The sequence below is a fragment of the Chionomys nivalis genome, chromosome 9, assembly GCF_950005125.1.
Source record: "Chionomys nivalis chromosome 9, mChiNiv1.1, whole genome shotgun sequence".
NCBI classification, from domain to species: domain Eukaryota; kingdom Metazoa; phylum Chordata; class Mammalia; order Rodentia; family Cricetidae; genus Chionomys; species Chionomys nivalis.
The window spans coordinates 30,358,658-30,373,266 of record NC_080094.1 but is presented as its reverse complement, the minus strand read 5'-3'; the positions used below and the strand labels follow the sequence as shown (position 1 = coordinate 30,373,266).

The 14,609-nt window shown below is 45.4% G+C and overlaps 1 protein-coding gene across 1 annotated transcript in view; it reads left to right on the top strand.

Moving 5' to 3' along the window:
- Window positions 1-14,609, top strand: part of Cfap61 (cilia and flagella associated protein 61) — a 250,959-nt gene that overhangs the window by 153,918 nt on the left and 82,432 nt on the right. The window contains exons 18-19 of the mRNA XM_057780855.1: window positions 5,350-5,448; window positions 11,269-11,437. Of these exons, the coding sequence (XP_057636838.1) occupies window positions 5,350-5,448; window positions 11,269-11,437 (268 nt within the window). The remainder of the gene's footprint in view (window positions 1-5,349; window positions 5,449-11,268; window positions 11,438-14,609) is intronic.

Below are 14,609 nucleotides of genomic sequence, written 5' to 3'. Positions count from 1 at the left end.
CATGCGTGCTCTTTACTTCTCAGCTCTGTTGCTACCAAGGTAGTGTGCAAAGGTTGGGCTCTCAAAACCAGAAACCCTGAAATATGATTTAATGTAAAAATATGTTTCCAATAGCTGTGTGGATGGTCAGTTCTCACAGTGTATTGTGAGACTGGCAGATGGGGCCTTCAAGAATACAAATTGGGTGAAAATGACCAGACACAGTAACTGGCCCGGGGAGTGGGAATGGCAACAGAAAATCGAAGATGAGCTTCCAGATTTCTAGCATGAGAGATGGCGAGTTAGTTGGTCATGACTTTTACAGAGAAAGCAATGGGATGGGAACTGCCAGGAGCTCTGTTTGGCTGCATATTTGATCTGGAATGCCCTGGAGCATCCTGATTTGTACATGCTGAATCTGGGATGACCCTGGAGCATTTAGAAATTAGATCTATAGCTCAGAAGAAACATTAAAGCATAGTCAAGCGCATTGTGGGAAATAGGTAAGATGGTGGTGGATGAAATCACCTGGGGAAGTGGGCATGAAGCCCGGGGTGGTTGATGAGGAAATAAATGTACGAATGAGGGAGAGCGAGTTAATAGAAACATCATGAGAGACAGAGTTCAGGCAGTAGAGTGTAGCCACGACTCCTTAGGGTCACCTAGAGAGCCCCCACTCTTGTCCCTTCTGCCTCCATCCTCTGGGCTCAAGACTGCAAAGGCACACCCTGTCTTGCTAGTCTCTGCATGACTCTATCCCTTTCAGCTCCCATAATCCTGTGCAAGCCTTCCTTTTTGTTTCACGAGACTTTGTGGAGTATGTCATGTGTTTTTTGCCTAAATTCCTGGTTCATATGGTTCTTTTTTTGTCCTCACCCCATGCTTCCTTCACAAGCTGATATGAGTCCAAGTCAAGACTGCTATTTGCGCCCCCAGGATTCATTCTGTCCTGTGTGCTTAGTGATAGCATTCAGGGCACTCTGGTTCCTAGGGGGCAGGAATAATCACTATGTTTCACGAAAACCCGTGGTTTCCAACTTCCTTTGCGAAGACATGTGGCAGTGGCAGGGAACTCGGCTAAGAGAAGCAGAAATGTCACGCGGGGCTTCCTGATATGCTCTTTAATACATTGTCCTTCCGGCTGTTGAATGATGTAGGAATTTGGAACCGACTCCGCACTGGGCCAAACTAAACCAACGTGACTTCAGTCGTAGTCGTAGTAAAGGGTAGGTTCCGGAGGCTCGCCAGCCAGCTGACGTGTGCTTGTCTAACCTGCATCTACTACCCTGTTTTCTATACGACTCTTCTGGACCTCTACAAACGCAGTCTGCCACCATTGTTCTCGGGCGCTGCTCTAGTTTCTGGGTGCCGCCCACTTGGCACATCGTTTTTTCTTTCTTGGCTACATGAACTGTACTTGATATAATTGGCTGGAGGAATTCTGCCTTTTAACACCACATTTCCCTCCTTCTGCCCATAATATTAACGCGATGGGTGGAGGGAGCCCCAAGAGCCGCTGTGGATCTAGGCTGACTTTGAGAAGATCCACGCACGAAGAAGCAGAGAAACGGAGCCGTGTTCCCGTCGGCTCCCAGGACCCATCTCCGTCAGCACTGGGTTGGCATACTGAACGTCATAAATCAGATGTCACAGGCGTTTGATGAGGAGACCGGGATGGCTGGCAGACAGACACCTGTCTTTGGAGTGGAAGATATCTTGTGGAGCAAGAAGGGGAAGGTTGGAAGTCAATGGCATCTGTGTGCTTTTTATATGACGCAGGAGTCATGCTAAATGGAGAGTGGGCAAGAGATGGCAAGGCTTGACTAGATAAAGGGCCAGGACAGTCACAGGGAGGAATGCAAGAGGAATTTCACTATGATGGGAAAAAAGCAGGAAAAACGGTTTTATTTATATAAACACAATGCAAGAAATCTTTCCCACTCCCAAAAATCTGTACTATGTAATTATAGATAATGTTGAAGAAGAGAAAGAGGAGAAGACAGAGGAGGAAGAAGGAAGAAGAAGAAATGAAGACAAGGCAAAAACAACAAAATCATCCTTTGTCCTTTGGGAACATTCTTTTATCTTTTGAGAAAAAAATTTAATTGTAGGATAATTCAGGATAGTATAATGTGGTAATCTGGCAATTTCAAAGTCATTTGATCCATATAGGGAATGGTTTTGTAGTAGAAGATGAAGCTGCATAGTCATCAAGCCTTCCGTCTACGTGGAGATGTAAAAAGGACCCGTGTGTAGCTCTGACTAGTACCATATAAAGTACGTTTTGATCACAGAGGCTCCAGAGCCAGAGTAAACCTTAACTGCTATCACTTGTGTTTTCCATGGCACAGTTAATAATCCAGGGCCTGTCACTGGTGTGTGCTTGCAGACTGGCAGCCCAAGCAGGCAGCTTAACTGTGGCCTTTATGCTATTTGAAGGTAGTCAGATTTTTTTCTTCCTCTTGTTAGAGGATAGGACATGCTTGGTTTTCTCCACGTTAAATAGGAATGTTCGTTATTAAATGATAGCTATCCCTAGAGACGTGAGAGCAAAGCCTTCCATAACATTTAGCTGTTAGGCTGAATGTATTGCTTGGCAACCCCACCCCCACCCCGCCCTGTGCCCTCACCCAGAGTCCTGTCTTTAGAGCTACTTAACAGACTGCCAGTACACTGGTAGCATTTCCAGTTGGAAAATCTCCAACCTCCTCTTGAGAAAGGAAGGCAGGTGTTTTCCTCTGGCCCGGTGAAGGCCTTCTTTTTGGCATTTGATTGATTGAAAAGGGCTATGTAAACCAAGAAGAGATGGGGGGGACGGACAAATGTCATTCTCACCCATAATATTTTGCTGACTATGCAGAGGGCAGATTACAGCAGGAGTGTCTGAAACACTGAACAGCAGCTGGAGAGTGACCCCTAAGCATGCGAGTTCATGGAAACTTCTGCTGGTGCTGGGCAATCTCCTGAAGCCACCTCCAGGGAGGGGGCCCAGCCAGGGAAAGGTAGAGGGAATGCGGCCTGGGGTTGCCCCTGCTGCTTTGGAACATCACGATCTTAAACAAAAGTGCTTACCTTTGCTATCCTTCATTTTCTTTCACATGAAATACACACAGCCTGTGGCTTTCTCCGAAGTCCCAGTGTAGATTGTTTTGAAGATTACTCCTGTGATGATACTGTGAAGGGCTCAGACTTGAAAAGCATGATGCAAATATAAAGCAGTTTGGCTCTTTGGTTTGGTTTACTGAGAACGACTGGTCTGGGATTTATGATCTCCTTGTCTCTGTCTCACAACTTCTGGAGTTATAGTCATATGCCGCCATGCTGATACCTGAGAGAATGTGGGGCAAAGGGAACACTCCTCCATTGCTGGTGGGAGTGCAAGCTGGTACAGCCCCTTTGGATATCAGTATGGCGATTTCTTAGAAAATTAGGAAACAACCCCCCTTAAGACCCAGTAATACCATTTTGGGGTATATATTCAAAGGATGCTCAATCATACCACAAGGACATGTGCTTAACTATGTTCATAGCAGCATTGTTTGTCATAGCCAGAACCTGGAAACAACCTAAATGCTCCTCGACCAAAGAATGGATGAGAAAAATGTGGTACATTTACACAATGGAGTACTGCACAGCAGAAAAAAAAATAACATCTTGAAATTTGTAGGCAAATGGGTGGAACTAGAAAAAAAACAAAACATCCTGAGTGAGGTAACCCAGACATAGAAAAACAAATATCATATGTACTCACTCATAAGTGGCTTTTAGACATAAAGGAAAGAAAACCAGTCTACAATTCACAATCCCATAGAGCTTAGACAACAAAGAGAACCCAAAGAGAGACAAACATGGATCTAATATACATGAGAAGTAGAGAAAGACAAGATCTCCTGAGTAAATTGGGAGCATGGGGACCATGGGAGAGGGTAGAAGGGGAGGGGAAAGGAAGAGAGGGGAGTGGAGAAAAATTTGTAACTCAATAAAAACTTTTTTTTTTTTTAAAAAAAGGACTCTCTAGAATATTCTGCTAGGTGACAGTCTACCCTAACGTGGATAACTATATGTGTCTGAAAGTGGAAAGACTGGTGTTGAACTGTGGGGATTAAACAATCTGGGAAGCCTCTGAGTGATTTCCAACATACAGGACAACATAGCCCACATAGAGATGGGGTTTTCCTTGGGTTTTACATCCATATATTCCACCAGTGTCAGTAGAAAACCCTTGGGAGAAAAATTTCACTACACTGAACACAGATAGGCTTCATTCCCTAAACAACACAATATCCCAGTTACTATTTATTTTGTGTAAGTTGTATAAGTAATTCTGAGATGACATAAAGCGGTTATAACTGAACGTTTCTCTGCCACCTGCCAGTTCCCAGATAAGCATTCAGAGGCTTAATATTAACTGCAAACTGTTTGGCCTATTAGTTCAGGCTTATTATTAACTAGCTTTTACTTTTAAATTAACTCATAATTTTTACCTATGTTTAGCCACATGGCTTAATATCTTTTCTTAGTACAACATTTTCATCTTGCTTCCTCTGCATCTGGCTAGAGACTCCTAACTCCACGTTCTTTCTCCCTGTATCTCTGCTTGGCTTTCTCACCTAGCTATATTCTGTCCTGCCATAGGCTAAAGCAGCTTTAGTCATCAACCAATAAAAGCAACACGTATTTAAGTGTACAGAAGGTCATCCTACATCAAGTGGTGGTGTATAGCTTATTGTGAATGTCACAGCATCATGAATCAAGGACTTAGGCACCTTCAGATTTTGATGTCCACGGGGGATGTCCTATCTCCCAAAATCCAGGGGGCCACCCTATAGTCAAAAGTTAGGTGAGGCAACATTAGAGCCAGACAGTGGCCTTACATGGCCCTAGAAAACCATTGTGCCTCAGTTCCACCTGAGAAAATAAAACTAATAAAATCACTGACATCATCGTCTGGCCCCGAGGACTCCAGCGGGAAATACATTCAATGTGTGTGCTCTACTGTGGGGGTTAGGAGTCCAATTTCTCCTAAGCGGGATGACCCTCAAACTTGCCATTAGTTTATGCCAAATTGTCTCCCACCTCCCAATTTTTGTAATTTATTTTGTTTTACTTTGGGAGAAGCGTTTTTTAAAAACTCAAAGTGTCTGCCATACGCTGGCTCAGCCTCTAGGATTCTCTGCAGTTAGCCACTTGAGCACCGTCTTCCTTTTTTGTTATGAAGGTTCTATTTGACGATTTGTTTGGAAAGAGCTTCTACTTCCAAAGAAAAGGCCAAGAGTTGAATGATACATGAAGTTCAGCTGAATCACAGTAAATTTTCATTTAGTCACATTTAACGTTTTAAAAAGTTGTGTTCTGTTTATTTCTCTTCAGCTCTCACCTGAAGTTCAATAATCTCACCCTGATCTCAACTCACGGACTCCCAGGAAAAAAACTTATGGGCAGCGAACAAAGGAAGTTCCTAGCAAGCGAGTATGATTCATTTCCTAATTTTCTTCCTAACTTGTGTGCAGTCTTTTTTATGTTAAATAATAAATTTCAAGGGGGAAAGTGGAGGACCTTTCTCCTAGAGTACCATTAATTGGGAAACACAAGTTCAACCCCATCAGAGCATGTCTTATTTAGGGTTTCTATTGCTATGATAAAACACTATGACCAAAGCAGCTGGGGGGAAGGGTTTCTTTGGCTTCCACTTCCACATCACTGTTCATCCTCTAAGGGAGTCAGGACAGGAACTCAAACAGGTTAAGAACCTGGAGGCAGAAGCTGATGTAGAGGCCATAGAAGAGTGCTGCTTACTGATTCGCTCCTCATGACTTTCTCAGCCTGTTTTCTTATAGAACCCAGGACCAACATCCCAGGAAAAGCACCACCCACCTTGGGCTAAGCCCTCCATTAGTCTGTAGTTAAGAAAATGCTCTACACCTGGATCTTCCAGAGGCATCTTTTCAACTGAAGTTCCCTCCTTTCAGATGACTTCAGCTTGGGTCATGTTGACATAAAACTGGCAGGATAGTGAGGGAATGGTCCAGTATTTTGTTATCTATGAGGGAGACAGCTTCCCTGTCCCTGCAGTTGGAAGGAACTCACGAGACCAGCTGCCTCTACATTGGGGTCTGAGAAACAGGACAGAGAATCTGTGGCCGCCAGTCTACCCCACAGGCATCAACTTAGGGTGTGAGCCTCTCTCCCATCCCACCAAACCATAGGCACCTGCAGCTGTCCTCACCAGGCGAGGAGAGCTCTGTCTTTCTTGTTCCGGCAGAACCGTCATTTGACAACACCCGTTCTTAGAAATGGCATTTCCTTATCACACAGCTTCCACTAATTTCAGTTTCTGGTAGCAAAATGCAGGCTCTCTGCTGGAGAAACCCTCGCCCGGTGTTCAGAGTAGAGAGGAGGAAAGGGTAATCATCCCCTTTCCAGATGGGGTGGTGGCGTGGCAGACTCTTTGATGAAGGGACTCACGTTCCTTTTGAAGAAAGACTTGTTTTACCTGTACTGGGAAAATCCTCCCCTTCTTTACAAGCAGAGCCAGGCCCATTTTCCATTAGCGCCATTCTTTTGTAGTGGTGGGGATACAAACGGGGGGCTCAAGGATACTAGGCAAGTGTTTCACACTAAGTTTTCAATCCCACCTTTATTAGACCACACACACACACACACACACACACACACACACGCACATATTGGAAGAATGTCATTCAGCACAATGCAAGTATGTGGGATTTGAGCAGGGTGTGTATGTGTGTGTGCTGATCTAGAACCACCCCTGCCACTATAGTCTAGACAAGGGATTTTGTTTCTCTTGGACTTAGGGCTTTCTTGATTGTGAAAAGTATATGCTAAGTAAGTATACTGAATTTTTGGTTAAAATCAGCTTAACGCCAAGACCTGGAAGGAAGGGAGGGTAGACCCTTGGACACCTCTTTCCCTTTTTCATTTTCTCTTTTAATTTCTTAAAGATTTATTTTATTTTTATGTGTATGAGACTTTGCCTCTGTGTATGTCCGTGTTCCATATGTGTCCCTGTTGAGGTCAAAAGAGGGTGCCAGATCCCCTGGAAGCAGAGCTAACCAGAGGTTGTGAGCCACCACGTGGGTGCTGGAAACTAAACCCAGGCTCTTAGCTGCTGAGCAAGCTCTCCAGTTCTGCTTTCCCATGATGTAAATTACATGATTTCAAAGAGATGTGAATTTAAGTCAGTCAGCTTGGTGGAAGTTTCTGCCCATCTGAAGGTCGAGTGTGACATAACGAGAATATAGCTGATTTTCTTCAGGTGTGACACGCATAGGCAGCTGGAGTGGCGACGTGGAGTAATGTAGTGTCCTTACCGCTACCCTTGTCTCTCTGCCTCTCAACACAGTCCCCGGAACAACACACACACACATACACACACAAACATGACTCAGGTGATATCAGCTCCTTGCCTCCTGGAACTCTACTTGTCCAGTAGAGTAGCTACAAACCGCAAGGAGCCGTTTCCATTTAAATAATTGAAATTAAATGAGTTGCTATAGCATGCTGCCATACTGCCAGAATGCTTTTGTCATCTCAGAATGTTCTGGAATGCAGGAACTCCATAAGGTCTGTCCTTTTTCGCTGACTCTATCTTAGTTAGGGTTCCTGTTGCTGTGAAGAAACATCATGACCATGGCAGCTTTTACAGAGGGAAACATTTAGTTGGGTGGTTTACAATTCGGGTTAGTCCATCATTATCATCACGGTGTGACATGGTGACGTCAGGCAGACATGCTGCTGGAGAAGATGAGGGCCCTACATCTTGCCCAGAAGGCAACAGGAAGTGATCTGGGACACTGAGCGTGGCTTGAGCATACATGAGACCTCAATGCCAACGCTCACAGTGATACACTTGCTCCAGCAAAGCCATACCTATTGCAATGAAGCCACACCTCCTAATAGTGCCACTCCCTATGAGCTTATGAGGGCCAATTACATTCAAACGACCTCAATATCTTTTACTATTTCTGCTCAATTCTCTCCATTCTCTCCAGACTAGCAATCTTAATGTACCCAAACACAGCAGGCAAACCTTTGCTTTTCTTTTCCTTAAATGTGTTTTTTTTTCCCACAGTCTACCCTCACTCTCCTGTTCATTGACCACCAGCCAATACACACAACTAAGCCTTACTCTGCTCTGTTTTTTTCTGACTCATGAAATCCTCCTAAATATTACATAGTTTTCTTTTTAAAATGGCATCTATTGTCCCCATCCCAAACCCTACACTCCAGCAGAGCAGGAACTTTACAATGTAAAATAAATAAAAGTCACCTCGGAAGTGCAGCAAATATCCTCTCCATGAAGAACGAGACCCACCAGCCAGACTCACCTGGGTGGGACCCTTCACATCCTCGTGTGCACAGGAACCAGAGGCTGAAGCCGGAACAGGACGCTGACTTTCAAACTGTCCTCGGAAAGGAACCTGTCTGGGATCCTGGTGTTCAATAATAATAAGTGCAAATAACATACACGAATCTAATAATCCAAATTCCTCCTTCTCAACACGACTGTGAACTCGTCTCTAGTGCTTTACTTCATTCTTGTTGTTGATATTTTTTATAAATAGCCATTTTGTCCTCTCACCGCCCCAGTCTGTTACCTCCCCTACTCCCACCCCCACCCCCATCTAGCCTCTGGTTGAGGTGCTAACGATGTACCTAGGAGGCAGCTGGAAGAAGGTGTGGGAAGGAAGAGGGACAGGAAGCCGGAGAAAGCCACTAATTGGGCAATCAACCCTGAATAATTGAAAGTTAATTGCCGCGGTTCTTCTTCCCAGTGTGTCACAGCTAATCCCCTACAAACCTCAAAGTTTCTTTCTACCTCTGAAAAATTCTGGCTCTTTGAGGCGTGCGTCTGCTCAGACCTAACATTTGCTTCTGTGGAATGGCTTTCGATTGTGCACCTAAGGACTTGGGTTATCTCTTCCTGTCAGGTTTTGGGCCCATATGATGTAGACAAGAAGGCCACACCTTGTACCCAGGATATCCCATCATGTTTTTGTTTATTGAGACAGAATCTCACTGTGGATCCCAGGCAGACCTCAATTGCTCATTCTCCTGCCTCCACCTTGCAAGAGCTGGGAAGGAGGCCTCTGCCATCATGTCCAGCTGTTTTTCTAGATTTTTCTATGAAGACAACTTTCCATTTTTATTTCTTTTTGTGTATGCCAGGCAGTCACTCTACCACCGAGCTTCACCCCCAGCCCCCTTTCCCGGGATGTTTGAGTTGGTACCCAGCTTGCTTGTGGAAGATCGCCTGTCAGCGGTGTGGCTCTGTTCTTCCTTGTCTCTCTCCAGAGGACCCGGGTGATGGCATGAAGCCATGGAGCAGTCTCTGCTGTGTTGGGGTCTTTAGCATTTTGCGATAGATAGTTCCACTCAGCTGACAGGGACGTTACAGATGGTTCAGAGGAGCAGGAGCATCTGAAATGGAAAGTGTGGGCGTACACACGGCGCTGTAAACTGAGAAAGTTCACAGACTGTGCGGACATCAGCCACAGCCTCCAGTGCTCCCTTCAGCGTCTCAGCAAACTTTTAAAGCCGAGTGTTCCCGAGCGCCAGCTCCCACCGGACAGAGCTTCAGACTGCAGCTCGGAAACACGCATTCTGACATTGCCGACAGTACTGTCCCACCGTCATTAGAAACAGCATTGTCTTAGGCGCCTACAAATTTCCCCAGAGAGCTTTTATCTCTGGGCAAATCCTCCTAAGACTAATCCCCGGGCACTAACTATATTTAATTTTTTTCTCCTCTTGGATGACTTACAGTAGGGAGTGCATAGCAAATACAAACAATCCTTTGTGTGTTCCCTCCTTGTGCCTGGGTGGAAAGCTGAACTTTCATATATTCTGTAAAACTGTCAGGTTTTTTTTTTTTAAAGAGAATTTCATCTCAGTATCCATTATTTTCCTGTGACAGGCCAGCCCCTTATTTTCCTTTTTTTTATTAAGAAGAAATTTTCTTGTTTTTAAGTGTTGTTTCATGGAGAAGCACAAAGCCTGGTGCTCCCGTCTCTTTTCACAGGCCCCGTTAACGGGGTCTAATGTGCATCCATTACGAGAATTCTCTTTGTGTATGAGACTAGACTCATGTGTGGATCAAAAAGAAAAAATGTCCTCCCATTACCACTTCAGAATCCTGTTTGCCTCCAAAGAGAGTAAACAGGATTATGTATCATTAGTACTATTTAGAATAAGAGCCCTCACATATGCATCGCGCTTCCCCAAACAGCAGCTCCCACATTCTCGTGTCTGCCTTTTACAGAGGCAGAGGCACATAGGATGTGCTCATTGTCCTATAGTGAGAGGTGAGGAGACAGGGATAAAGGGTCCCCGGGGTCCAGGCTCTTTGGCAGAAGAAGAAGGATACAGACCTTGGCACGGTTCTTCCCAGGAAAGATAATGCAGCCTCAGTGGAAATGAATTACGCGCTGTCCTGCCACCACAGTCTCGCCCTCAGATCAGGATCGCAAGAGGTGAAACCTTTGAGAAAATTCTATAGAGCCCCACCTAAGGGGGGAAAAAACCTCTCTAAGTAAGCTCGAATCACAAGAGTTCTAGTTTTGTTACTTTACCACAGTGTTCAATTGAAACAGAACCCAAAAAGGAAAAAAGGAAAGAAAGCCGGTTCGGCTTGTAACCCATAACCCCAGCACTCTCACCCACCCTAGGCTGATGTGTGTAAAAGTTCTGTCTCCCCATAAATCACCCATGCCCTCCATACTGGGCTTCCAAACCTCCAGGCATTGCACTTGCTGTGAACTTAACTCCCTGACATTTCCCACAAATGGGTTTTGTCGTTCAGGCACAAGGAAAGAGTCCTTTACATCAAATTAGCAAAAAGGAAGGGTCTCCCACCTTTTTGGAATCTGACACCTGCCTTTGGTGGTCCCGCCTAGTGTCATATTCCTTCTTCTACATTCCTTTGAAGTCTGTGGCCAGTAGGACAATTCAAGAGTTTACGTAGATTTTCGATCACCCTGAAACAGGGGCAGAAGGGAGTCCAAGTGATCTCACATACGCAGCCACGCCCCCTTCCCTGGCTGGCCAGCCTAAGCCAGGTGGAACAACCAAGCTTTAATAGGAGGATGTCAATTTGTGGCTTAAGTGTTTCAGAAGGAAAAAAAAAATCTCTAAGTCTTGGTCATGGTAAGCTCACAGCGAGAGCACAGACCCAGCTCACTAGGGGGACTTGAACCAACTCACCAGATGTCTAATTAATGCCCGCTGTCAGCTGCTCAAATGTCACTGATGGAGCATCTCTCTTTGCAGCCACTGTTTTAATGATAAAGATTACGCGCTGATGTCGCTGTGCTCCTGGGTTAACGTTGTGGTGGGGAGAATGACGGGCATAAACCGGGCAGCCAAGCACGTTGTGGTTTCCAAGAACGAGATTGTGTTCTACGACCACCTCATTCTCTGTACCGGGCAGCAGTACCAGGTAAGGCTGGTGCACCGGGGGCGCGGCTGGCGCACGCGCACATGGCAATATGCTTACTGGGGCGCACACTCCCTGAGTAAAGAGCGTCCTGTCTTCCCGCACAGCTGCCTCTCTATATTCATAGAAGTGCTCTTCAAGGCCTGCACACATGACCAGAATGGTGTCTGCAAACCCTCCCAGGAAAGCCATTCCAAGAAAAACATTCTGTTGAGGGGGAAAAAAAATCACAGCTAGTTGGAGAAATGTCATTCCTGAAGCTGTTGTCCCAAAGTCTAACACTTATGGATCATCATAACAGGCTCCAGACCCAACCAGGCATGCATTTGTGCTAAATTAATTTATGCCTCAAGAGGCTAGCATTTGGCTGGGGCGATGCGCTCACGCGAAAGCATTTCAAACATGCGCACCTTCTGTCAACCCTTATTTTATTTTGTCTCTCAGTTATGAAACTAGGAAATCAGATTGACTAGTTTCCCAGTGACCACGCTTTCTGCCTGAGTGCTCCAGCCACGCTTGACTAAAAAAGCATTGCTAGCTAGGACTGAAGCTGCTTCCTGTCTGGGGACAGCAGCTCGTGGGACTCCCACACTGCCCTGTGCAGTGTTCTTTTGTGTAGTGAACAGGTTTACTTTATTACTTAAGGATTGGGGGGGTCTGAAACCCTCCCACCAGTGCTGTGGGTTCGGCAAGAGAGAGCGTGCTGTTTGCTTTCAAAGGCAGACAGGAGGCAGCACAGAGGGCTCCACAGGTCCTCCGTCTACCCAAGTAGCCGGGGCATAGCTGAGTGCAGGTCCTCAGCCTTGGCTGCACTTTGAGACCTCCCAGGGTGCTTTCGAAACATATTCACACACGTGTCCCCAGGAATTGCTTCAATTATGCTAGGCGAGGCTGGTCGTGCGTATTTTCACTGTGCTCCTCAGGTGGCTTAAAGCAGAGACCGAGAACCGATTTAGCTTTCTTGACATTGAATCCCTTACATGCACCTTACAACATGACCTCCCAAACTGATTGGCCACACACTACCCCTGAGCATTCCTTTAAGGTGCAGGCTCTGAGCAGGGACCCTCAGAGTATGGTAACCTGAGATAAGAGTGTCTAGCAAGCTCCCTGGGGAGGCCAGGACTGCCATGAATGGACTGCAATTTCAGTGGCTTGGATCGATCTCTTTAAAAAAAAGAAAAGAAAAAGAAAAAGAAAGCTTTTAAGATTTTTTTAAAAACTAAGACTTGTTCTTGAAGGGGAAAAAAAAAGATCTTCCTGGTTAAAGAATAAAAAGTTAGTGGGAAGACGCCTCCTTTTGCTATTAAGAATTCCTTCTGCTTTTCACTAAACGAGAATGAAGTGCAGGATGCCCTGTCAGCCTGTCCCCCTCACCTGCCCCTTGGTTGCACCACTGCCTGCAAGCCCACACTTTGGAAATGGAGCAGAGGACTCAGCCAGCTGCCCAGAGACTCGGGCATCTGCCCATGTGTGCCCAGCTGCCCCTGCAGCTTTTCGTCGGCAGCACATTAAGCTCTTGCCCTTTTCACAACAGGAAAAATGGAATGAAGAAGTGATAAAGGAGAGTTCCAATTTAATTTTTCCAGACGGACATAAAAATCAAAGGTACATAGAGTGATCGAGAAAGGGCAGCTGAATTCATCGGGGACCGTCTGGTTGTGCTGTCTTTCCCTATGTCCTTTGCTCCAGCTCTCTCACGCTTTTGTTCCAGATTTGTAAGCCAAATTAAAATGATGACAGTAGAGCTTAAACCCAAAACAAGAAGACAACATTTCATAAAATGTAATTATAACCCTTAGCCTCTCGTCAGCACATCTCAGTCTAAAACATTCTGCAGTATTTTAAATGTCTAAATATACACCGTTTAGGTTTTTTATTCAGAGAATTTGGTCACAGAGCAAAACCCTGAGCTGTACTGCAGAACAGAGGGTGAGGAGGGCTGCTGGGTTCTCACCTAGCCTACTCTTACCTGCAAGCCCCCTTTTCTGAGCTCCCCAGTTTGAAACATTCTGACTCTTTGTTGGTTGTGACTCTGAGTTCCAAATAGCGCATTTATGGAACCTTTGACCTTGCTCCGCCAATGTCATACGTTGCCTGTGCACACTCCTTTCTGGAAGAAGATTTACCTAACTCATTTTTGTTTTTTTATATTTATTTATTTATTTATTTGGTTTTTTGAGACAGGGTTTCTCTGTAACTTTGGAGCCTTTCCTGGAACGAGCTCTTGTAGACCAGGCTGGCCTCGAACTCACAGAGATCCGCCTGCCTCTGTTTCCCGAGTGCTGGGATTAAAGGTGTGTGCCACCGCTGCCCAGCAATCTAACTCATTTTTAAGACTCTCTACCTCCCTTATCTACACTTTCCATCAATTTAAAAATATCTTTATGTTATGTGTATGTATCCGTGTGTGTGTGTGTGTGTGTGTGTGTGTGTGCATGACCCCCACTTTGTGGAGGTGTCTGCAGAGGCCAGAAGAGGGCATCAGATCACCAGGTGTCTGTGAGTCACCTGATATGAGTTCAGGGATGATGTATGTAGTGACATTTCATTTGTATTTTAATAAGTAAAGCTTGCCTGAAGTTCAGAGAGTAAAACAGCCTCACTGTTCAGCCTTACAGGCCAGGCAGCGGTGACACACACTTTTAATCCCAGTAGTCACACTAGTTTGCCCAAGAAACTGAGCGGCAGTGGTTGGTGCACGACCTTAATCCCAGCACTAGAGAGGAGTGTAAGACGGGAGGAGACAGTTCTCACTCAGTCTCTTTCTGAGATTCCTGGAAGCAGGATCGCCATTTTGAACTGAGGTCAAGGTAAGAAACAATGGCTGGATGTTTTTGTTTTTCTGACCCTCGGGTTGAACCCCAATTTCTGTCTCTGGATTTTTATTGCTCGTGCTACAGATTGTGTGCTGGGAACAAAACTTGGGTCCTGGAGAAGAGGAACAAGTGTTCTTAGCTGCTGAGCTATCTCTTCAGCCCATTTCTGTTGGCGAGCACATGCCAGTTTTGAACACCACTCCCAGCTTGTTCCTAGTGAAGTCCCAGAGCCATATGCTCATGAACTGGATGGAAAAGAGGGAGATGTCTTCTCATGCCCAGATTTGGGCAACCTCACTGAAAGAGGAATGACCAAACTTGTCAAAGTCAAATGAGTTTGTCTCTGGCCATGAAAT